Source organism: Falco rusticolus, chromosome 7 (genome assembly GCF_015220075.1).
Source record: "Falco rusticolus isolate bFalRus1 chromosome 7, bFalRus1.pri, whole genome shotgun sequence".
Taxonomy (NCBI): Eukaryota; Metazoa; Chordata; class Aves; order Falconiformes; family Falconidae; genus Falco; species Falco rusticolus.
In genome coordinates, this window is record NC_051193.1 from 3,586,130 (window position 1) to 3,609,220 (window position 23,091).

Here is a 23,091-nt window from a genome sequence, read left to right on the forward strand (position 1 = left end):
TGTCACTCAGGTCTCTGGGATTGCCCCCTGTCTGATGAGAGCCTTTTGAATATCCTCCTGCTCCTATTGTTATGGACATCATCTCGATGACAAACACCAGGTGTCATCCTGCACCAGTCTGGAGACATGCACACAAGCTGAACATGCTGGCAGCTATGGTGGCTGGCCCACTGCAGACCCCGCTGGGGCAGACAAGCCTGCCCGGGGCTCACCACTGCCCAGGAAGGGGCCATGGGAATGGTCTTCCTGAAAAAGCCCTACTGCCCCATTCCCATGGAGACTGTCATGAGCACAAAAACCTCTCACTGTGCTCCTCAGCCCCGGCACGCAACAGCCCATGGTCACCACAGACAACTGCAGGCAGGCAGAAATATTTCTGGGTCAGGAGAAAGCCCAGGAGGTGAAACACTTGGAGATTTCAGCCTCCATGGGAGAAAAAGGTAAAAGAACGGGCCAATGCACACACAAATAATGGCATCTCCAGCTGGAAGCAGCCAACTGCCCCAGCCCCTGCCAAGAATTCCCCATTCTCCTCCCTAGACCATGGGAACAGGTAATGGTCTCACCCCACCTTCCCTCACACAGCTCCAGGCAGAGGTTTATTTATTCACCCACCCACAGCACATGCACACCCCTGCAGCCTGGCAGAGCACTGAGGCTTTCGCTGCACTGATACAGCTCAGAACAGTGGCACTCCTGCTCCTGAGCTTCTGTTTTCAGTGGGCAGATGATGCCACAGAACATGCTCCATGGAGATAAACCTATGCTACGGACACAATAAAATGGCCTCCCAGTACATCATCTCAAGATGCGAGATAAATTCCAGCAGCCACCCAGCCACCCCCGGGCACCGCTGCCTCCATCTCTGGCACTACCCAGCCCACGTCCTCCTGTCCTTCGGCAGGTCCTCTGCTCCACCTCAGAGCTTTGCAGGAGCTTCCTAAAAAACACTGAGCACCTGGTGGGGAGGCCACCGTGCCCGCAGCTGCCAACTCAATAGGGACCGAGCTGCAGCTCTGCCACATGCACGGATTACCCCGTCCCTCCTGTCATTGCTCTCACCAACTGAAGCAGCTTCAGAAGAGGTTTCATCCCATGCAGCCATCCACCTTTGCCCTTTTCCTCCACCCCACATCATCTCAGCAGACAAATCCCAAGGCCAAAGCTATTCAGCAGACAGCGGCTTCTGTGCATTACATGACGCTTGGGGTGGCACAGCAATGTCCCCACAAGGCTGGCAAAACCAATGAAGCACAAGATAGCATGAGAAATGGGCTTTTGCTTTTTCCAGTCCATCGCCCAGATTTTTGGCGGGTTTGTGTATCTATCCCAAAGTGCCATGGGAAAAAATCACCACATGCATGGAGCCATGCAGCAAGGCATCGTCTCAATGAGCATTTGCTTACAGTAGTTCAGGCATGACGGAAGGAGCAGAAGAGAGTGATGGAGGACACACAGTGCAGAGGAAAAAGGAAGATGCTGGAGTATGTCTGATTAAATCTGACATAAGATGGTTTTCTCTGGGCTAGCCTTTAAAAAAAGTTGCTTCACCATAAGAGAAAAAAATCCACAAAGTTTTTAAATGACGAAAGGCTTCCTTGTGCCAGGGTGAAGAGAGAGGAGGCATTAACATTTCCAGTTCTGATGAATTTAGATCTCCTGCATAATAATCTTAGCCAAATTTCCAAAGAACCAGCACCTAGTGGGGCCTCACAGACCACGTGCAGGTGCTGGTGCCATCCTCCTTCACGCACTGCGCAGCCCAACGCCTGCAGGACCCCCAACCCGCCCCACCAAACCAGCAGCACATGTCCCCGCCCTTGGCAGTTTCCCCACCACAGAAAGCAGGAGGCTGCTCTCTCAGCCATGCAGGACATGACAAAAAACAGCAAGGGAGGAAGGATGGAGGGAGGGAAGAGAACTGCCTTGCAGCTATGCAGACAAATCACCCAGCCGAAGAGACAATCCATCCCAGTTAGCTGGGTTTTGATAGCTTCAAAGGAACCCAAATTCCTCCCAGCTGTGCTGACTGCTGCACAGCTTCCCCAAACCCGGCTGCTGCGATGTGACAGCCTGCGAGGCCCTGCCGTGCTGGCGTTGGCAGCCGCGGTGACAGGTCCTCCAGCACCCCTGGGCAGAGGAAGGTGCTTTGGGAACACAGCAAACGACAGAGTGACTTTGAGTCACTGATGAAACGTCTGAGACACCTTCTCCTCAGGTCACTCCACTTCCCCACAGGCAACAGTGGGCCAGGGCAGCTGAGGGGGGCAGCTGGGCATGCAAGCAGGGGACGAGCCCCGCGGCCAAAACCCTCCCTGCCCAGCCAACGCTGGCACGTAACCTGCATCCCAATCCCATCCGCTGCATGAGCGGTTAGAAACCTCCACAAGTGCTGTGCAAAGCCCCTCCTCACACTATAAAGAGCTCTCCAGGAACAGACTTTATGACTCCTTTCTAAATCTCAGCTATAAAAATATAGATGCAATGCATGGCTACCTGCAGCTACCTCCTACCAGCCGTACAGTGATGCTCTCTGGACTCTCTCTGTAAGCAATGACAGATACAAGAGCAGTGCAGGATGATGTCAAATATGCTTAAAATGTGTATGGATTACAACGCCATAAATATTTTAAGGGCTTGAGTGAATCTGTTGCTAACCTTGTACCAAGCTTCACTGGCCCTCTCAGCCCTTCCCTCGGCTGTGGAGGCCATCCAGGCAAAAGCATCATATTTCTACCCTGGTGCTATCACCGTGTCTGACACCCTAAATAAAGGCCAGGATAACTGTAGCACTTACAGAAGAATCAAGTGCATTCATAACAGTCTCTTTTGGCTTCTGTAGTTCATCAGATGATTTTGTTTTCCCAAACACACCTAAAAGACAGCATGCCATAAGCACTCACCCTCTTCATGCTTGCTCTGTTATTTCATGCCAGCTTGCTCACTTGGAAGAATGCAACAGCAAAATGGCACTGTATTTCCTTTGCCCAGCCACTGAGAAAATCCCAGCAAAGGAAACTGAACAGGTCCTTCAGCAACATCAACGTGCCAGTGCCACTGGCACACAGCACAGGGTACGCAAGCACAAGTTTGCCCAGGAAGCTGCCACAGGTCTTAAATAAGCCTACCATTTGCAGACAAGCTGTTACAGTCATCAGGAACAATTTGGGTCAATTCTGGCCAACGCCAACGAGAAACTCATCCCTCTTGAACAGGCACACTGGAGCATCCAACAAGCACAGGATCTGTAAATTCCATACTCCAACAAGCCCAGAGCATCGGTCCCTGTGCCCTGCCTTGCTCAGGTCCCACAGAGGTGGGGAGTCTGGTCCCAGCCTGCTGCCGGGTCAAGGAGTGCATGTCCCCACACCCCTGCCCTACAGCTTTTACCCAGGTACAAGCAGAGGGACATCTGGTTTTGCCAAAACAACCCTTGCCATGTGGTACATCATACCACAGCCCATCCTGCGAAGGTCTGTGTGCATGACAGGCTGGCCAAAGAGAACCGGACCCTCTACAGTCATCATGGGATACTAAAAGAAATAAAGATTGTAGCCACTGGTACATACCAGCCCCAAGAATGCCAGCAGAGCCAACACTTGGGAAATGTGAACAGAAATAAGACAGCCTATTAAATCATCAGCCCTTATACAACATGTGTGCAACTACCTCACCACAACACACGGCAGCGTCATTAGTATCTACATACCCAGAAAAAAGCCTCTGGGTGCCTTCCTCCAAGCAAAGAGTAACCTTGCCTTGGCTGGCAGCAAGGTACCTGCTAACGCGTGCAGGGAAGCGGCGGGGAGGTGGCAAGGAAGACGTAATTGTTATGTGCAACACTGCAAAAAAAGGGAACATCACAAACACCCCTGGTCCCCTTCAGCCTTTGGATGCACCAGTGTAATTATGAACTTTATTTCTCCCCTCCCTAATTTAAAAGATTCAAGAGAATCCTTCAAATATGCATTTTATTTATTATTATTGTAACACAAAAAAAATTAATATCCAACTGTGGATACTGTTATAAAAGCATAAATAAAAGGAAGCAGCAGCACTGGCAGCTGCTTGCACTGCCTGCAGAACCCCACCACGCAGTATGGAGTAGACCATTTCAGTAAGGCAGGCACGAAAAAATTTATAAAACCAACTAATAGTAACTGACAGGTGGCTGTAATTCAAAACAGCCTCCTCAGGCCCTACAGAAAAATCACACGCTGCAGTACGCAGACAATACCTGATGTGCTCTCCTGCCTACCGCCTCTGCACCTACCGCCAGCAAGTTCAAACTCAGCAAGACTGCAGCACAAAGCGTGCACCGCATCACGATGCTCTCCCAGCACCAAGGCAGTTATCAGTTTAGAGCTGCATGTTTAGTTATTCCGAAAGTAAGTGCAAAAGGGCTTATTTATTTACTTACTTCCATGTTTACTTTTGCCTGCTTCATTTGTTATTGTAACACAAGTTGGATCCTTCCCCACTGGCCTTAAGGATGTTGTTCATCAGGTGCGTTTCTGAAGGCAGCCCTCGCTGAGATGCTGTGCTGGGACACTGACCCTGTGCATTGCCACCACAAGCGACCTCACTACACTGAGACATGCCCTGCAAGGGACTAACATCAAGGACATCCAGACATGCCTCCAGGCTGATTTTTACCTCTAGCACTGAGCTGCTGTCCACCCATGAGTCTCTGCCTTTTAGTGACCAGATCTGCGTCCTCTGGCATGGCACCCAGACAGGCAGCGCAGCCTTCAGCACTGCACGGATTTGCAGTCCCAAAGCAGGATGGCTTCTGCTGGTCTGCTGGAAGTGTTTTAAAAATTCAACCATGTCAGGACAAGGAAGTTGCAAGTAACAACTAATTTAAGGAGAGGTTTATGTGCAGTACTGGTTAATTAATTAAAGAAATGCTATTTTAGCACAACTTATTTGCCTAAATGGTGCTTTAAACTCAGATGATCTTTTTCAGAAGCTCACAGGGCAGGGTTCATCAAAGTCTGTGTCTACCTTCAGGGTTTCCTGACACCAGCCAGCACCGCAGCTATCAGCAGGCAGGAGCAGAGCTCTTAACCCACCCTGGGAGCCCCCTTCCACAGGCAGTGACACTTCCCATGTGTAGGTGGCAGCTCCACACTTCAGTTTGCATGAACTAAGTGTCCCATTCAGATGAAACTGTGGGTTTTACAGATGAAATAAATAAGCAACAAAGAGGAGGGATGAGATCCCATTCATCAGTGGTCCTAATCTATGGTCATAATCTAACACACCAGATGTGGGCATCCAAGGGCGTCCATCCAGGTTGAGGTCCACAGACGGCTCACCGCCAATGGTGGGGGTCACAGTGGCACGGGTCCAGGGAGCTCCATGGAGGAGTCCCCACAGCCCAGAGGCTGGGACAAGGCTGGATCTGAACTAACACCAGTAGGTAAGGGTTCCTCGTTATCACTTCCAGGGGCGGTACGTGAAGCTCCAGCACGATGTCCCCGATGCAGCAGCGGGCAGTGGGGATGAGGGCATCTCCCTGGTGACAGCAGTGTCCCCTGCTCAGCATCAGCACTTTTCCTCTGTTCCCATGGCAATCCTCAGCCCCACCAGCTGCACCACAAAGTTGACTTTTCCCTCTCTTTCCATAGAGATCCGTGGAACAAAGCAAAATAAAACAATTAGGCAGTGTCTGCAGGGGTCAATGTGCAGTCACTCCTTTCACACTGATTTACGGTTTCCCAAGTTCCATGCAGAAGCCAACACTGAAGCCATTCTGGGCTGCTTTTTACTCTTATTCCCGTCTTGTGGAAACTGCACAGGGTGTAAAACTGCAGCCCACCTCAACTCAACGTCCTAATCCTTGCATTTATCCCACAGGCACCATGGCCACCAAGCCACTGCCAACACCTTTGCCAAGCCCCCAGGGCTGGCCCCAGGGCTGTGGCTGCTGAAGATGGCCCTTCTCTGCAGGGGTGAGGAATAAGCAGACAAATAGAAGTTATGGGAAATCTTGTGTTAGGAGGACTGGTTAAAAGAAAAGCCCATCATTTCAGTTAAGATCCAGCACTGGTGCTGACTCAGTGAGTGAAACATCAGCACCCTTGCACTTGGGAAGCATTTTGGCTGCTGCACCTGAACACGGGGAAGAGCACCCTCTTTTTCTAGACCTGGGGTACAACACTGACATCCATCCTGGGGAATCCGAATTTTCACTCAGAATTTAAGTCAGGGTAAGCACGGGGTCTGTTGGGCTGCAGAAGCCCCCCGCTGCTGCAGGCAGCTAGCCCTAGACACCTGACCCTGCTCGAGGCACAATGCCTTCCCACACCCAAGGGCTACAAAGGCTCGTTAGGAAATAATAACACAGCAGATTAGTCTCAGAGAATACATCATCTTCCTGTTCACTTCCAGGGGGTGAATAGAGAGCTAGAGGGATTTGGACATTGCTGTCTTGAGTGTGAGGTTTAATTGCTTACGCTCTCTGTTACTAATGCACTCCCCAGGCAAAACCCATGTCCACTCCCTCTTCCCAGTGAGGCAGGAACCGTAATTGAGTTGCGGCATGGGCATGACAAGCCTTCCTGTGGTGAGGCCCCCCGGGCGGACAAGCCCTGCCCCAGCTTGGAGCTGTCTCCTGCTCATCTCTGGGCTGTCACCAATGCTAGTGGTACTCTGACACTGCTGCCACCCTCACAGCTAGCCCTTACAGGGGACCTGCTTGCTGCTGCTGGGTTCAGTACTTCTTTGTACCCAAGAATGGATCACCTCCACCTCAAATATACTACAGTTATGTTTCAGGCTCAGAACTGTATTTCTGGGGGTTGCAGGTCTCAGGTTGGTTATGCAGGAGGAGCTGTGACCACAGCACTGGTGCTTGCTGCTCCCCCATGGGTCCTGTAACCTGCAAAGGGGCCGTGGGGTAGCAGGTGGGCACAAAGGGAGCCAAAGGCACAAGACATGAAGGGTCAGGACATGCCCTGCACTGGGACAGGCAAAAAGCTCCACTGCAGGCTGCTCTGCTTTTCCTTCACTTGTAACCCTGAAATGCAAAGCAACATCAACCCCATACAGTGAAATAATTCTCACTGCAAAAGCAACATCAATCCTATACAGCGAAATCATCCTCACTGCCCATGGCCATGGCCCTGGCAAGGCCAGGAGCTCAAGCACTGTGCCGTGTCCCTCTTCACGTCCTCCCCGCATCCAGCCTCTCACCAACGTGTGTCCTCAGAGAAACTCTGATGGAAGAAGGATGAGCTGTTAGCCCAGTTTTGCAGCTGAGGGAGGCTGCGGTGCAGGGAGGAGCCGTGGAGGACCCAGAGCAGCACCTGGCCAAACCTGGGGCACAGGGGGCTGTACTGTTGCTCCCTAGGGGCATCTCCCCCTGGCAGCCTCAGGACACCAGCAGGATGTGACAGGGCTCATCAGCATCAGCTCATGGATACAGAGATTAACCATGCCCGAAAAACACATCTCTTTGGAAAAGCCCAGCAGAGCTGACTGAGAATTACAAACCGCCCACAGAAGTTTAAAACCAAATCAGCCTAAAATGCCTCAGACATCTTTCCCCATTATGCTCAATGGCATCCTCATAACAAAATGCCACGTGTTAATTAAAAAGGCCTACAGAAACAAGAACGCTCTCCACTCAGTGGTACTGTGGGTTACTAAGGAAAGCCTCAATTTTATTTCATTCCTCCAAGCCCTGTTAGCTGTGTTTTATTTAATTCTGGGGGACTTTGCCAAGGGCCCAATGTGTTTACGCTGACAGTGGGAAGCATCCCATAAGGGCAGAGAGAAATCACTGTCATCATTATTTAAGGCATGCTATGTTGGGATTAATTTTGTATTAGCACCTTATTTATGTCTAGAACAAAACCCAGATGTTAAGCTGGGGGACACGGTACCCAAAGCACTGCTAGGGAGACATGCAAGCTCCCACGTGCGCCTGGGGAAGCAAGGCAATGCAGAACGCAGGCTGCCAGCCACCACTAATCCCCTCAAACAGCAGCTGCCCCGAGGACCCTCTGCTTTATTCCAAAACCCCAGATAAAGAAATCTGTCATCGGAAAGCATAAGTCACAGCCAGTTAAAGCCCCATCAATGGGCTTAAGGAGTTGCTTCTAAGAAGTGGTGACAGGCTGGAGAATCATTCCCTACAGATTTTGGGGTTTTGTATCAACATGCAAACAAGAATGATGCAAAACTGTAAATGCACAGGTAATAAATGCAAGTGGGAGAAAGGAAGGACAACAGTAGCAGGGATCTGGACCAGAAGACAGAAAAGTCCTTTCTGGATCAGAAGAACCTTAATATCGAAGAACAGTGCAGGAACACCAAGGTTTAGGCAGGAGCTCAGCCAAAGAGAGTTACTTTTGGAGGGAGGTCTGACAGTACCACTGCAAGGGCAGGCATTGAGACTTGGTTCAGACAGTGGTTCCCATGGCACAGGGGTCCCAAGGGTCCCTGTATGGGTGGAGGAGGATGGCCTGGCCTGACAAGAGATGCTCCCAGCACCTATCACTCCCCTATTGCCCTGATCCTGGCTCACCATTGCCTCCAGCCCCAGCTCTTTCTCCTGCTGCTGCATTTTCTATTGCACTCACATTTTCTCTTCTCCACTTTCAATGGCCCCAGGAGCTCCAGGTTTTCAGATCCCAATGACATTCTGTTCTCATCACACATTTCCTTTGGAAAGCCATTGTTGTTTGCAAGCCAGAAATATTAGTCAGCATGCTATACAGTGCAACGCTAATGAGAATTAAATCGATTCATGAAAAGTACCTGCTCAGCATGTTTATTATCTATTTTTCAAACACAACTATATTAGATTTCATCTTTTTTTCCCAGTCCCAATATACTGTCCATTCTATGAGTTAAGTATATAGATAACGTATAGTTACAATCACTATCAACTACCTAATCTATATATTCCTAAAGTCTCTCTCTAGATCCAGAATGGCTTAATCAATTTTTGTAATTTTTTTATTAAAGAAAAATTTTGTATAGGCAGTCAGTGGACATATCCTTTGGGATCCCAGCTTATGTGCCAAGCTAAAAGCCAATACAATCTGAAACAGCCCTGCTATAAACCTTCTGAAAAACAGAAAAACCTCATCGATATGACAGATATGCCACTATAATTAAAGTCTTTGGTAACAGACATTATGCAGCCAAAACATTCTATTTCTAGCTGCAGCATTGATCAAATTTTGACATCCAGCATTAACTAGCTGAGGTCTGTCTGGCCTCACAAAGCGCAATGCCACAAAGCTTTTGTTAACTATCATTTATTAAAATGCCTTGTCTATCTGGTGAGACACTGGCACCTGGCGAGTACATCTTATTTCACTCCTTCCCACAGCATCTGAACCAGCCTAAGATTTTTCTCCATGCTCAGGAGTCCAGTGCTTATATTCTTTACTGCCAGATACGGAAGATTAAAATATGTGCGAACCTTGAATTTCCAATGAGATGCTCAATGCAGAAAACTGGCTCTCCCAGGGAGAGAAAATGGGCCCCAGCATACGCTCAGCTGCAGTGGGACCACAACCCAGTCGGTAGCAGGGGGAGGCTCCCAGCTCAAAAATCTCAAGAAAATATGTTTAAATTATGTTAAAATTATAAGGGCGCAGCTGGCCCACGGCTCTGAGCCCTGCAATTCTTGCACCTCTTTGGGAGGGATTTCCTGAACTTTGCATTTTCACAATGCAAAGTACATCCCACAAAACCAGCCACATTTTTCCGTCTGTTCCCTTGTCCACAGAAGAGCAATTTTCATGTACATCCACCTTCCCAGTAAGGACCAAAGACTGAACAAGTTGGGAGAAGAGATCCACTGGGTTCCATAAGGAGAACTGGGATCATCCACTATTGGAAGCACAAAGTTGATCCTCAGAGTAGCTGAAGATCCCATGCCTTAAAATACAGCTCTACAAACTGATTATGTAAAAACAGCACCATCTTGCTCAGTAGCACAGCTTCTGATGTGTATCTGGAGAGACAGCTGCTGACTTTATTGAGTAAAATAAGATTTTACTGTATTTTACCCCTGCTGTCCTCTACAGATAACAAGCCAGAGGAAGCACAATGGCATCTTGCATTTTGTGTGTGCATAGAATAAACTGCATTCCTCAACAAATTGCAGCTGCCAAGTCACTTTTGCAAACGAAGACGTTACCAGTGAAGGTAATCTACATGGATGGTAATTGCCAAAGTGTAATTAAGGGCAAAGTACAGTCTGTGTGTTTAAAATGACAATGCAGGAGGAACAAAATGCCCAGCTGCTCCCCAGGACCAGGCCAGATCAGTCCACTGGCCGTTACAGAAATCCTATTTTTGCTTAGAAAAAAGAGCTGTTCTCCACCAGCAGCCTGAAGCACAGCTCACACAACTTCCCTCTGCACCGGCCCTTTTCAGAAAAAAATCAGACTCCAAGCACCAGGCAGTTTTTGCAGATATTCAGTTCAGTCTTGGCCATAATTCCACAACAGACACAACCTCTGCACCATGCACAGGAAAACTGCCCAGCCAGCCCCAAATCCCACAGGTCATTTTAGAAACAACCGTATCCTAGTACATCTCACCCAGTAAATTCCTGGAAAATCACATATCACATCATCATAAAATCTGTGCCACTGAGCAACAGGAGAGAAAGATTGCACGCAACTGTTGTGTATCCACCCACCAACCACATTCCCAGGGGACAAGGTTGCAGCAACTTCAGATCTCACCACTCTTCCTCTCATTTCCAAACGCTACCAAACGCATAAGGCAGCAGTTACCCTCCTGTCTAGAAATGAAAACACCATCATAGATATTTAATAGCTACCTTCGATTGCAAGAACTCCTTGTGTCTATGTCCCACAATATACAAAACAAAAAACAGGCCTGTTTGAGTCGGAGGCGGATGGTGGCGGGGGGGGGAAACATGCAGAATTTGAGTGTGAAGCTTAAAAATATGTTTTAATTTGAGATAGGTAAGCACATGTGCACCAGCCCATGGATGGTTTATGGACAGTGTTTTCACGCATGCACAAACCCCTGAACAACAACACTCCATGGGGACGACAGAGGAGAACCACCATCTCCCAACCCACTGATGTGGCCAATACCTCGACCCTGCTGCCAGCACAGACCGGTGCAGAAATCTGGAAAGAAACACGTTTCCAAACGCTTCCTTTTCTGGAGAGGAAGGAGCTGATCTTTGGGATTCATGCAGAAGAGACGGTACATTCCTGCCACTCCACCACACTTCTACCCTGAACACAAACCACACAGGCCAATACACCTCTAGGGTGACACATTTAATGACATTTCATTTCAATTTCAGTATTTTTTTTTTTTTTACAAGCAAAATATTTGTAACATAGATAAAACTGTCTAACACCCACATTTTTATTTTCTAGTTGTGCCAGTATTTTACATGCCAATGGAGCATGGCTCAGCAAACCAGTGGTAACACGTGAAGCCGGGGATCTTCACTCTGCTATTTCAATCCACTCATTGCAGCATAACAACAAAAGGTTTCCGTGCCCATGAGTCCCAGCAAATGTGTTTCCACATGGGGCCAGCTCACATGCCTCTACCCTAGACCCTACCCTTCACACTCCTCTTCCTCACCATGCAAAACCGCCCTGGCAGCCACAGGGCTCATGCAGGGAGTTGCTTGCACCTTGGATCATGCCATTCCATCCTCTGGAAGGCTGCCCTTGACCCATGCATGTGCCCTGCAGACCTTGAGAAGGCAGGGCTGTGACTGCAGGAAGTTCAGCTCAGGGCATCACCCAGCCTCCAGGAACGCCACCACATCGGCCCACGGACTTTGGAGCTCATTTGGCAGACCTTCACCTCCTAAAGGAAAACCTGGCTTGTGTTTCATGCTCAGAAGATAGCCCTCAGTTTCTGTATGAATGCAGATGACCATATAAACCCTAATTCTGACATCCATACTTGCGCACATGGAGTCTTCTCACTTCTTCAGACCCTTCTGAAAACTAACCCCATTTCTTTCACATCTCCTCCTTTGTCCTGGTGCTCAGAGCAAAGGAACATTCACTTTAGCCTGGCCTCCACCAACAGCTTGCTCTGTAGCCCTGGGTAGGTTTGTAGCTGGTTATCCAGTTCTGTAAGAAATGTAATAAAACCACACTGCACCAGCTGACAGCACCTTGTGCAGAATTAGGGTTGGTTAAGATGTTGCTGTGCTTAGGTGAAAGCTCCAAGGAACATTCAAAATATTAATTCCTTTCTGTCATGACCAAAGACAGTGGGTTTACCTTTCTCCTGGGCTCTGGCAGCAGCTGACATGCTGAGGGAGCACAAGCGAAAACATCTCCTGGGGTGATCAAGGTGCCACACCAATTTGAGTAGATTTACCAATATCACCAAAAGCCACAGCAGCTGTAATTTCGTTGGGAATACAAGAAGGGAATCCACAAGAGGTGGCTGATGAAGAAACAAATTAGGATAGATTTTCCCGAGTTCTGAAGCTTCTAAGAGGCTTATAGGAACAACAACCAACAATAAATAACTACAATTCCTGCCACAAGAGGGGATGCAGACCCATCCCTTCAAATCACACCCCCAGCCCTGGCAGGACAAGCTCAGGCCCTCGGTATATGCACACGTTAACTGTAGTGTAGCTGCACCCATCAGAATCTGCTCCCCATCTCCGTTTTGCCATGCAGGAGCCACAGTCTCTGCAGACAGCCACTGTGGATTCATCAGCCTCGCAGGCAATTCCAGATCATCAATATGAAATTGCTCTCATACTGCTGTGATAATTTACTCTGGAAAATTTTCAAAGAAAAGAATTTGACCTGAAACCTTATTTGCAGAAGCAACTTCAAGGCTTTCTGTAACCAAATAATAATTGGGTTTTTCTGACCACAAACAAGTGGCTGATGAAAGCAGCACTGTTCAGTTCTCTCTGCAATAGCACCAACGTCTGACCCCTGCGCTAACAAGGTATTGTCTATTCTTGACAAAATTGATAGCAAATAAAATACAACACTTCTCACATGGCAAATCTCTGCTTGTTCCCCAGCCTTCTCCAGTAATGCACTGTCATTTCTAACAAGTGACAGTAGTGCCATGCTTCCTCTGCCATTTGGAAACCAGGCGTGTGGTCATTTTGGAGGGTTTGCTCTACCGAGGGTTTGCACGAGGCAGAGGGACTGCTGCTGTTTCAGTGGGACACACAGAGCAGAGCACATGTGTGCTCCCATCAGTCCTGCACGAACTGTGCTCACCATGGGGTACGTGACATTCCTACAAGTCCCCTGGAAGGCTGAAGCGTTGAGGGTACCATAGGGTTTGGGTTTTCCCACTGGTAAATTCCCACCTCACATAGTGCGAGACAAAGATAACCACATGCCATCCTCAAACACGTAGGACCAAGTGCCTACCCGTTATCGAGTAGCTACCCCTCAAACCAACAGGGACTCCACTTTTCAGTGATGCCCAAATTGACGCCAGGCTGCGCAGGCAGAGGCCATTCCCAGTGCCCCTACCCACGCTTAGGAACCCACCTTCATGCATGATGCTACACACCCTGGAGAGAACATGACCCCTGTGCGAGCTCCAGAGGAGCTTTCACAGACTGGTAGCACCTCCATCAGGACCTTGCCCGCTACCATTGACAGCATTTCAGTGAGGGCCTTGCTTGCTGCACAGTCTTTGCCCATGTTCATAAACAGCTTCCAGGAGAAGGCAACCTGCAAGGTTTCAGCTAGAAAACAGATCTGCCAGGTGTACTGACAGAGAGGGATCACAGACACTTGCGCTGCCATTAGTCTTGTACAGGGCAAACCAAAGCATCGTGCGAGTCTTATCCTTGCTGGAATGTGGCCACAGACGTCATCCCTATGTACATGATCCCTTTGAGCTCCTGAAGAGTGAGTCAAAAATTAAAAATAAGTGGGCTGCTTAAGGCACTTTTAGTATTCCCCAGACACCTTAAAAAAAGCCTCCTACTGTGCATTACCTAATTTTTACATGACAGAAGCAGAAAATTTTTTCTTTCATGATACTACTGAACATATCTTTCTACAATGGTATTACCGTGTGTGTGTGTGCGTGCGTGTGCATATAAATATATATATATATACACCTATATTTGTCTCCAACATCTCATATAGGAAAGTGATAAGCGAAGAGTTCTTTCAGGAAACTGACTCCTAAAAGGGGGACATCCTGGAGCTTCACAGCAGGTAACATCATAAAACAGGTGTGAAAATTTAGCAGAAAATAGACATTTCAGCTGGTGAAGAAATAACAGCACTAGAAATATTTTCAACGGGTCTCCATAACAACTTGTATTTCTGCCTCCCATTAAAAGAAGAGTAAATATGTCACTAGTTTTTCAGTGCACATTTAGTGGATGTTTTCCTCAGCTGCCTTTTGTATCCTTTGTATTTAAAATGATATACTTGGAAATAAATTTAAAAGGAAAAAGGAGATGAAACCCAAGAAACTCTCAGCTTTGACTGTTACTTTGTCTTCAAACTTATTGTGCATTTCAGGTGGTTTTCTTCCGAGCCCACAAACCATATGTATGGAAATGTTGGAGAAGAGAATAAAGAACACTGCCCTGACAGCCTGCAGCTCTGCTGAGATACTGCTGAGCAAGAACGATAGGTTTCTGTGGCAAATACATTTTCAATGCTATAAATAAAAATATTACTTTGAATAGAGTCAACAGCAAACCTGCCAGTATTGCTTTCACCATCCCTGGGACCCACAGGCTGGGAGGGGTGCGATCCTGCACCCATTGCAGCCCAATGACTTTGCTGATGGACTTCGCTACCACAACGCACTGGCAGTGCTGTGCTGGCTTTGCCTCACCAGCGCTGGACTGTGAAACCCTCACCCACCACACAGACCAGCAACCTTGGACCCAAAGTCTGCCTTACTCCACGTTTTTGTGAACAGGTCTGGCATCAGTCCCTGTTCCTGCACCCTGGGTTCAGGCCGTGGGAGAGGAGGGAAGGCTCTGGGAGCAGACAAACTTTTCAGCATGAAGCCTCATGGTTTCTGGTATTCTTGGCAGCAGGGAGTAACCTCCGATGAAGAACACACCACCTGTGCTCAGGACTGTAGACAAGAGACCCCACTGCGTAAGCAGCGGTCTGCTAACCTATTTCCCGGCAAAAGCAATTGGAAACTCTCAGAAGACAAAAAGATAATGAACAAATAACCTTCACGGTAGCCAGCACTGCAAAAAACCAAGGTTCCCCTTTGTGTTGACTGCCTATTATTAATGATCCTGTCAGGTCTCCTAATGAACTTTGTGCTTCATGTGGAAAACGTGGGGTTTGTCCAAGAGAATAGTCCAGAGCTCATTTTCATTTATTTCCAATCTTACGCAAGAAAGTTGTTACATTCTGAATCTAAGAAACCGCATTTTTCTATTTATTTTCTCACGTCTCCACTTTCTTGTAGTACTACTGAGGTTTGAAACAAAACGCCACTGTCTTTTCAGGAAAATGCTTGATGCATCGAGCAATGGCAAATCATTAATTATTTCAAGCCTTTTATACCACCACTGACACCACAGTGAAGAATTTAAAACATTTCCTCAGACAAGCAGCTCAGTCACAGCAAAACCGCAGCGCAAGAGCATTGCTTAGTTTTTTCAAAGCTTGCTTTATTCTAACAACGCTTGCAAGGCTGCCTCGCTGGCAAACTGCTTTGCATTTGTGCTTGGAGACACAGAGCACAAGGTGGTAAATATAAATTAAATATACTGCTAGATCACACCCTTGCCATGGAGATGAACAAAAAACCATCAGGAATGGCTGCCCCTCTCCGCCAGCCAAGCTGGTCCCCGGGGACGTGTCTCAGGGCAGTGACACCCACAGGAGTGGGGACCCCAGCACCCATGGCCAGCAGTCTGCACAATGCCAAGAAACGGAGCATTAATGGGCACTGCTGCCTTCTCCCAGCTGACAGTCCCCATGCTGCAAATTACTGTGTTTATTGCTTTAGAAAGTGCCTCCATGGCATGTAATATTATTAAAATATCAGCCTTTCTGAGGCAAGAAAGCCCCATGTCTTTGTGTTCAGGCAGCTTCTGGGATCCCCTGCGTCCCAGCAAGCGGCTGAGACCTGCAGTCCTGTTCACTGGCTGACACACTGTCCCCCAGAACCCAGCAGAGACAGACTCTGGGACAGTGTCCTCCCCAAAACAGAAAAGTACTGGAATATGCAAAAAACCCCCAACTCAACAACAAAACCACTTAACGGAGGAGCCAACTCAGCTGCCTCGACTCACTGTGCACAGTCCGGCTGCCTGCAGGAGCTCTGCCCCCCTAACACCATCCCGGAGCCTGCCCAGGCCAGGGACCGGGGCATGAGATCTCCAGGCTCCTCCACCTGCTCGGATGGGCTGTTTGGGCGTGAAAATTAGGGAAAAAAGAGAATGCGGCTTCATCTAAGCTCAGACAATGAACCATTCATACAACACGAGAATACTACCAAAGTAAACTTCAGATAATCAAATAAAAAAGGCTTTCTTTTGAAACAGAATATTCAGGTATTATCTAGCAGCACTGAGCCCCCACTCACAAGCCTTTATCAAGTACAACCAGAGGTTAATTTTGTTGACAGGTTTAACCAGTGCCATTATCTGAAATGTAAATAAACCCTCTTAAAATCAGCTCTGTCTCTGAGTGCTTCCTTCTTTTCCCCAGAATGGAGAAGCCAGATGACATGTCAGACAGGCCACACTTCAGGGAGGGCATAAAGCCCATCCACATACCCACACGCCGCCAGGATGAGCGGCACAAACACACAGGTACAGCAGCAAAAATACACGTTACAAACTTCCAGCGAGCAGCCTCATTGCCCAGATGTGCACCGTGATTAACAGCACTGCGTATGAAATGATGACTTATGCTTTGGACGGTTTCTCTCTATTTAAGTAAAAATAGAAATACATAAATTAGAAACAACAGGCGTAGAAACAGCCTGGGTGAGGAAACACTATAGATCTCAGCAAGACGTGAAATATCTGCACTCATGAGGGAATGACCTTCAAAACTCATTCACTGCTCACAGCCTGTATGGTGACGGGTTTTCTCACTTGCGAGACATTATACGTTCCTACTATGTACGCTATAATTCTGCACGGACTATAAATACTTGGCATATAAGGCAACATGAAAGCAATAGAAAACAAATATTTAAGTGGGGTAACCTTGACTGTGAGGGTAATACAAGCTAATTCTTTATACCTTAGGTCATGCATGCTAAATACCAGGATTCACTATTTACTATGCTAAACATAAAATAAGCCATGGAAATATGTGAACAAGTAGTATTTTCTCTTAAAAATAAAGAAAAAAGAAAAGGCATGCAAAATGACGACACCTTGTTAAATTATCTTAAGGACAAAAAATCCAGATTTTTCTCAACTGCATTGCCTACACTTTGTCTTCCAAACTACAGCTTTCCTTTTAACTTGTATCAAAAACAACCTCCGAGAGATGAATTAGTTTTGCTTATGCAAAATAAACTAGGTTGCCGTTATAGTTGTTTACTGGGTCACACTTTACAACCCAGGTGGGGGAGGTGAGGGAGGAATGAGCAGCATTAGCATTCTTCAGCCGTTATTTGCACAGAACACCGTATTATCTATTTTAGACGATTTAAGCAAAAATGCCGGTGCCTGCAGCACTCCTCGGTAACCGATCTTCAGCATTTATCATTTAAAACATGTTTCCGCCTGTAAAGGAAAAGATGCTCCCTCCTCCTCGGAGTTGCAGGACAGGGGGATCAGGGGAGACCCAGCAGAGGTTGGGAGGTGGCAGTTGTTGCTATTTACGTTTTGAGTCGCCTTTACTCAAAACTGCCCTGAATTTGCCATTGCCTGCGGACCGGGCTGAAGCCAGCCGGCACCAGCAGGAGTAGTTACGAGTGCTAGAGCGTACAGGTTTTCGGCCAGCTCCCCTGCAGAAATGATAACTGTAGGAACGAAGAAGTAAAGGCAGCCGGAGCCAGGGCTGCTCCCCTCTGCCCTCCAGTCACAAGGTCCCGTTACCTAACTAGTTGCAGAGGAAACGGCGAGCGTGTTTCGCTAGTTTTTAGAAATACGACATCCCTCCGTCCCTGCGCGCTGAGCGATGGCCCCGCGCTGCCCCAGGCAGCGACGCACCCCCCGGGCGGTGGGCGATGGTCCCGGGTCCTGCAGCCGGTCCTGGTCCTGCCCGCCCGGCACATGGGGCGCGGGGAGCAGTAGATGCGCACCCCGTCGCCGCCGCTCCGGACTATGGCAATACACAAGCACTCATTAGGGCAGAGCTGGGCGCTAATGAGGGAGCCAGACCCGGGCACCCCGGGATGCGGCGGAGGCCGGGAAGAGTCCACCCCTGCCCCGCAGCATTCCCCCTGCATTCCTGCCCCGCAGCATCTCCCGTACTTTACTTCGCAGCGGAGTCCTCCCCGCGATGCGCGGAGCCTCCGCAGCCAGCAGAGCAAGGGCGAGCACCGCCCGGCTCCGCGAGGTACGGCTGAGGCTCTCCCGAGCACCGGGGCGACCGTGCCGGGCTGCCGCTACTCCGCTCCGGCTCCGGGGGCTGCGGGCACCCCCGTAACACCTCTCCGCGTCATCCCCGCACACCTCCGCGGCGGGAGGCGGCTAGCCGGCGGGGGGGGGCTCCGCTCCGGGGCTCCTCGCCGCCGGCAGCCGCTGCCCGTCACCTGCCGAGAGCCGAGGGGTGCTGGGGGGTCCGCGGGCGGCGGGAGCGGGGGGTCCGCCTTTGTTCACGGCGGCGGGGCAGGACCGGGCCGCCCCCGCCGCTCCGCTCCTTTTGTCTGCCGGCTGCGGGCGGCAGCGCGACCCCGGCGCGGGGCTGTCCCGCCCCCGCCGCCCCCCTCCCCGCGACCCCCGCAGGACGCTGACCTGGATGGTGCAGGTGTACTCGCTGTCGTCCAGCAGCCGCACGGTGCAGTTGTACTCGCGGTCCAGGTTCCTGCTGCTGCCACTCATCCACCTGCTCAGCATCTTCCCGAGCCGGGCGGCGGGGCGCGGCGGAGCGCGGAGCGGGCGCGAAGCGGCGGGCGCTGCCGGCGGAGCCTCCGCTCACATCCCCGCTGCCGGCGCGGTGCGGTGCGGTGCGGCGCGGCGGCCGCTCCCCCCCACGCCGCCCGGCTCGGCCCGGCCCTGCCCCCGCTGCGGGCCGAGCGGCGCGGAGCGGGCGCGGAGCGGAGCGCAGTGCCCGTGCCCGGGCCGCGGCGCACGGCGGGCGGGGTGGAGGCAGGCCTGGGGGGGTGCCCGGCGCCGGCTGCGGGGGCCAATCTCGGCGCCGCGGCGGTGACGGGCTCCGCCGCAAACCAATGCGGCAGGGGCGGCGCGGCTCCGCCGCCTCCCCGGGCAGCCCCGCGCAGGAGGGGGCTCCGCGGGCGCGGAGGGGCGGAGGACTGGGGGCGGGGGGGAGTTGCGTGCGTGGCCCTGCCCCGGCCGGCGGGAGGGGTATGCGGGGCTCCCCGGGGCCAGCGGGGCAGCTTGCGACCGGCGGGGGTCCCGCTGCAGGTGCCCCCTCCTCGCAGCCTGCCCCCCGCAGAGGGGCTGTCCCGCAGCCGGGGCGGGGGAGGGGGGGAGGCAGCCCCCACTTTGTGGGAGCAGCCGGCGCTGGGGGGGGCTGCTCTGCGGCGAGCCTCGCCGAGCAGGCTGGGTGCGTGTGGCCTCTCCTGGCCCCGGGCCACCTGGGCCGGGGAGCTGCACCTGCCGTCCTGCGCAGGGGTGGCTGCGTCCCTGGGGACGGCGGGTGAATAAGCGGGACCCGGCAGGCCTGCAAGGCACTGCCAGGCACCGGTCTGTGCCGGGCTCTCTCGCCCGAGACAGATTCGGGTTAATGGGTTGGTATTCCCATAGGGGGGTCGGCTATCATGGCCCTTTGAGCACAGCAGTATGTCAGCCCTGATGCTGAAGTGGTCCCCAAGGCGTGAGCTTCTCTCTTAATTGTTCGTTTGCTATGGAAGGAAACTTTTAAAGCTCTGGTTATTAGACAAAATGGACTCTAAAAGTGATCAGCGTTGTTCGGATGCTGTTGGTGCTACTCTGGAGAAGTGAAATACCTGGTGGCAGTATCAGCAGCGACCAGGGATAGGAGCCCAGCCGGCAGTGCTGCAGATCCCTGCCTCACTGTCATGCTCCATCCACAGCCATCCCCACACAAAGCAAGGCCCCCATCAAGGGGTTCAGCATTGCTCCCACCACCACTCTGGCTCCACACACACGGACAAATGCCCAAACCAAACAAGCCACAATGAGGGTCTGTGTTAAGCTGCCTCCAGTCCATCCCCCAGCATTGCAGGCCCTGTCCCCACTGCACCTTCCTGACTCAGCTCATCTTTGCCTAGTGACTTGCCTTCATCCCCTCCAGCTGCATTCACAGGCTGCAGTGCAGCTCCTGTCCTCCCTGTGTGAGCCCCAGCCTTAGACTTCCACCGTGCAGCTGTCTAACAGGTCCTCATAGTATTTCTGCTCCAGCTTTGCTCATTCCCTGCCTTCCCAGCCAGAAAACCCGTTTACAAAACGACATTCCTCGCCTCTCCCTGGGCAGCACAGGCTCCCTTTCCCACCAGCCCTTCCAGACCTCTCCCAGCTGCAGGGCAGTATCCCTTCCTGAACTGGCCACCCAGTGTGCTTCTTCCCAGCTCCACAAGAAAGAACTGCTCCCAGGAGCCAGTGGCTCTCAGGGCTCTTGTGTCCCTGACAGTGTGTATGTCAGTATTGTATAGTCCCCAAAGGGACAGTTCAGGGGTTGTCCCTGTGACAGGTAAGAACAAGAGATGAGTCTTTCCCAGGCTACCTCCCCATCCCCAGCCAGGCTGGCTGCACTAGCTCTGCTCATCAGGCTGGATGTATGGTTGTTCTCATGGAGGGACCAGAGAGGAGGACCAGGCTTGGTTATCTTAGTATCCAATAGGCAATTAATGTAAATGTCCAATTAATATAAAAGAGAGGGAACGCGATGTTGCAGGCAGTGGTGCTGCAGCAGTGAGACAGGGACAGTGGGCAATGTCTTGGGGAGGGCATTATTCTGATGGAAAAAATAATGGCAAACCCAGAGACTTCACCTCTGTGGAACGTCTGTCAGGAGACTGAATTTTGCAGCTCCCCAGGAAGGTGGGTTGTGCCCAGCACGTTGTTAGGAGGCGTGAGGCAGAGCCCAGAAAAACAACGGCACTTTTCACAAAGAACAGGACTCGCTCCTGAACCATCTGGGCACTTTTACAAAGATGCTTGTATTCACTAAAGTAGCTGCTACTTTGTCATGTATCCCACTCTGCATAAATTGTTCATCTGCCTTAGAGCTCCCCTTCTGAACCAGCTGAACTGTTAATGAAGAATGGGATCCTCAGCATTAGCAGGTGCTGCTTTCATCATGAACAGAAGCTTCTGAGCCAGCTGAGCAGCTTAATGAAGAGAGCATTCATGCCACAGCAGCCACGGCTTTGTCAGGGAGCCTCTCACCCATGCCATGGCTTGGCTATTAACTTTGTTCCTTGACCAAGTGAACAGTTTTGCTGAGGTTCCAGTTTTTGACAGAGAAACCACATTTTTTTACAAAGACCCTCACTGAGGCAATGTGGGAGCCCCTTGATGGAGTTCATCCCCCTCTGCTGCCTCAGAGTCATCCTCAGAACAAGGAATGTTGCTGGAGCCAGACATCTGAGGGCAGCTCCACGCTTCTCTCTCAAACTATCTGAAAAGGTTTCCACTGAGCACATCAAAGGCTGGCAGGTGCCTTTATAAAAATACTCTGTTCCCCAGCTTTGATTGACAAGAATGTAGTTTTGATGAGTAACATCTCTTTTTTCTTTTTAATAATTAACACAGTAAATCCTACAAATCCTCCATATTTGGATTCTCCGTTATTTGCAGCTTTGAATTAAAAAATCCAAAGTGCAGTTTTCCAAATGTATATTTAAAGTGAATTCTTAGATGTATTTGTTTTCCAGTAGGTTAAATTTCACTAAGAGATTGTGTCTTAAAACCCTAGGAGGACAGAACAAGGTTGTCTCTGCTGTTGAGAGGAGCAGAGCTGAACTCCAGCAGTTTCATTCTAAGAACCAAGGCTGCACCAGCAGCCCCATCCCATCACACCCAGCTCATCAGCCCTGTTGTGGCTTCTAGGTTTGCTAGGCTCTGGGCCAAACATGCCTGTTTAATCAGCACAGTCAGGCCTAAGTATCTCTGATATATTTCAAAGTATAAACAGCCAATTACCTGTCTTACTTTGCATTTATTTGGTGCAATAATAGATGGTGCATTGACAAAGTTAATGCCAATCCAGCCTGATGTGTGCAGGTGATGTCTGGGAAGTACTCAGCTGTCTGAATATTTAATGTCAACAGAAGCAAAGATGCAGTAACTGCCTTAAATTCAAAAGTAATGCATTGTTCTTTACCTAAGTTATTACAATTGAAAATGTCATGCATTATCTATTTATCATCCATAATCCATATATTTATCATCCATTATAATTTATCACCCACAAGTATCTGTAGCTTTGAGAACAGATGCAGCTGTATGTGAGGCATGGAGAGCAATCCCGGGGTGTTTCCAAAGGTAAGGCTGGCAGCAGAGACCTGCCTGCTGGGGGATGCCCGAGTGCCCGGCTCTGGGGGTTCGGCTCAAGACCTCTACCAGCAACTACACTATGACATGGCATGGCGTTAAAGGATGACTGCTCGTCTTTAAACTACACTAATGTTTGTAAGTAATAGCTACTTATTGTGCTCAAGATGACCAAAATAGGGACCTCTGCTTTAAATGGCATTTCTTGTTCAACTGCAGCCTGTTCTGTTTAGATACTTTCTGCATTTTCCTCATCCAGATGTGGGAAATGAGGCTGTCAGCTTTGTTTTGCTTTTCAGCAGGTACCTGAATTTGAAATTATATAAAAGCAATGGTTCTTATCCTCTAAGCTCCAACACGAGCCCAGCACCATCCAGACGAGATGTCAAAATGTGGCCCAGCTTGCAGGGTTTGCCCATAATTTAAATGGTCAACAGTACTGGCAGTGTCTCATTATACTTCCAAATCAGCTGAATTCACAGTCCCTGGTCTGTTTGCCCAGGCTATCTGCAGCGTGA

The 23,091-nt window shown here is 50.0% G+C and overlaps 1 protein-coding gene across 4 annotated transcripts in view; it reads right to left on the bottom strand.

Annotated features, from left to right (window-relative positions):
• The window catches only part of FRMD5 (FERM domain containing 5), a 111,931-nt gene extending 92,545 nt beyond the window's left edge, over positions 1-19,386 (bottom strand). For all 4 annotated transcript variants that reach the window (XM_037395060.1, XM_037395058.1, XM_037395059.1 and 1 more), the window contains exon 1: positions 18,890-19,386. In XM_037395060.1, coding sequence (XP_037250957.1) covers positions 18,890-18,991 — 102 coding nt within the window. In that variant the 5' untranslated portion in view covers positions 18,992-19,386. The remainder of the gene's footprint in view (positions 1-18,889) is intronic.
• Between the last annotated feature and the right edge of the window lie 3,705 nt (positions 19,387-23,091).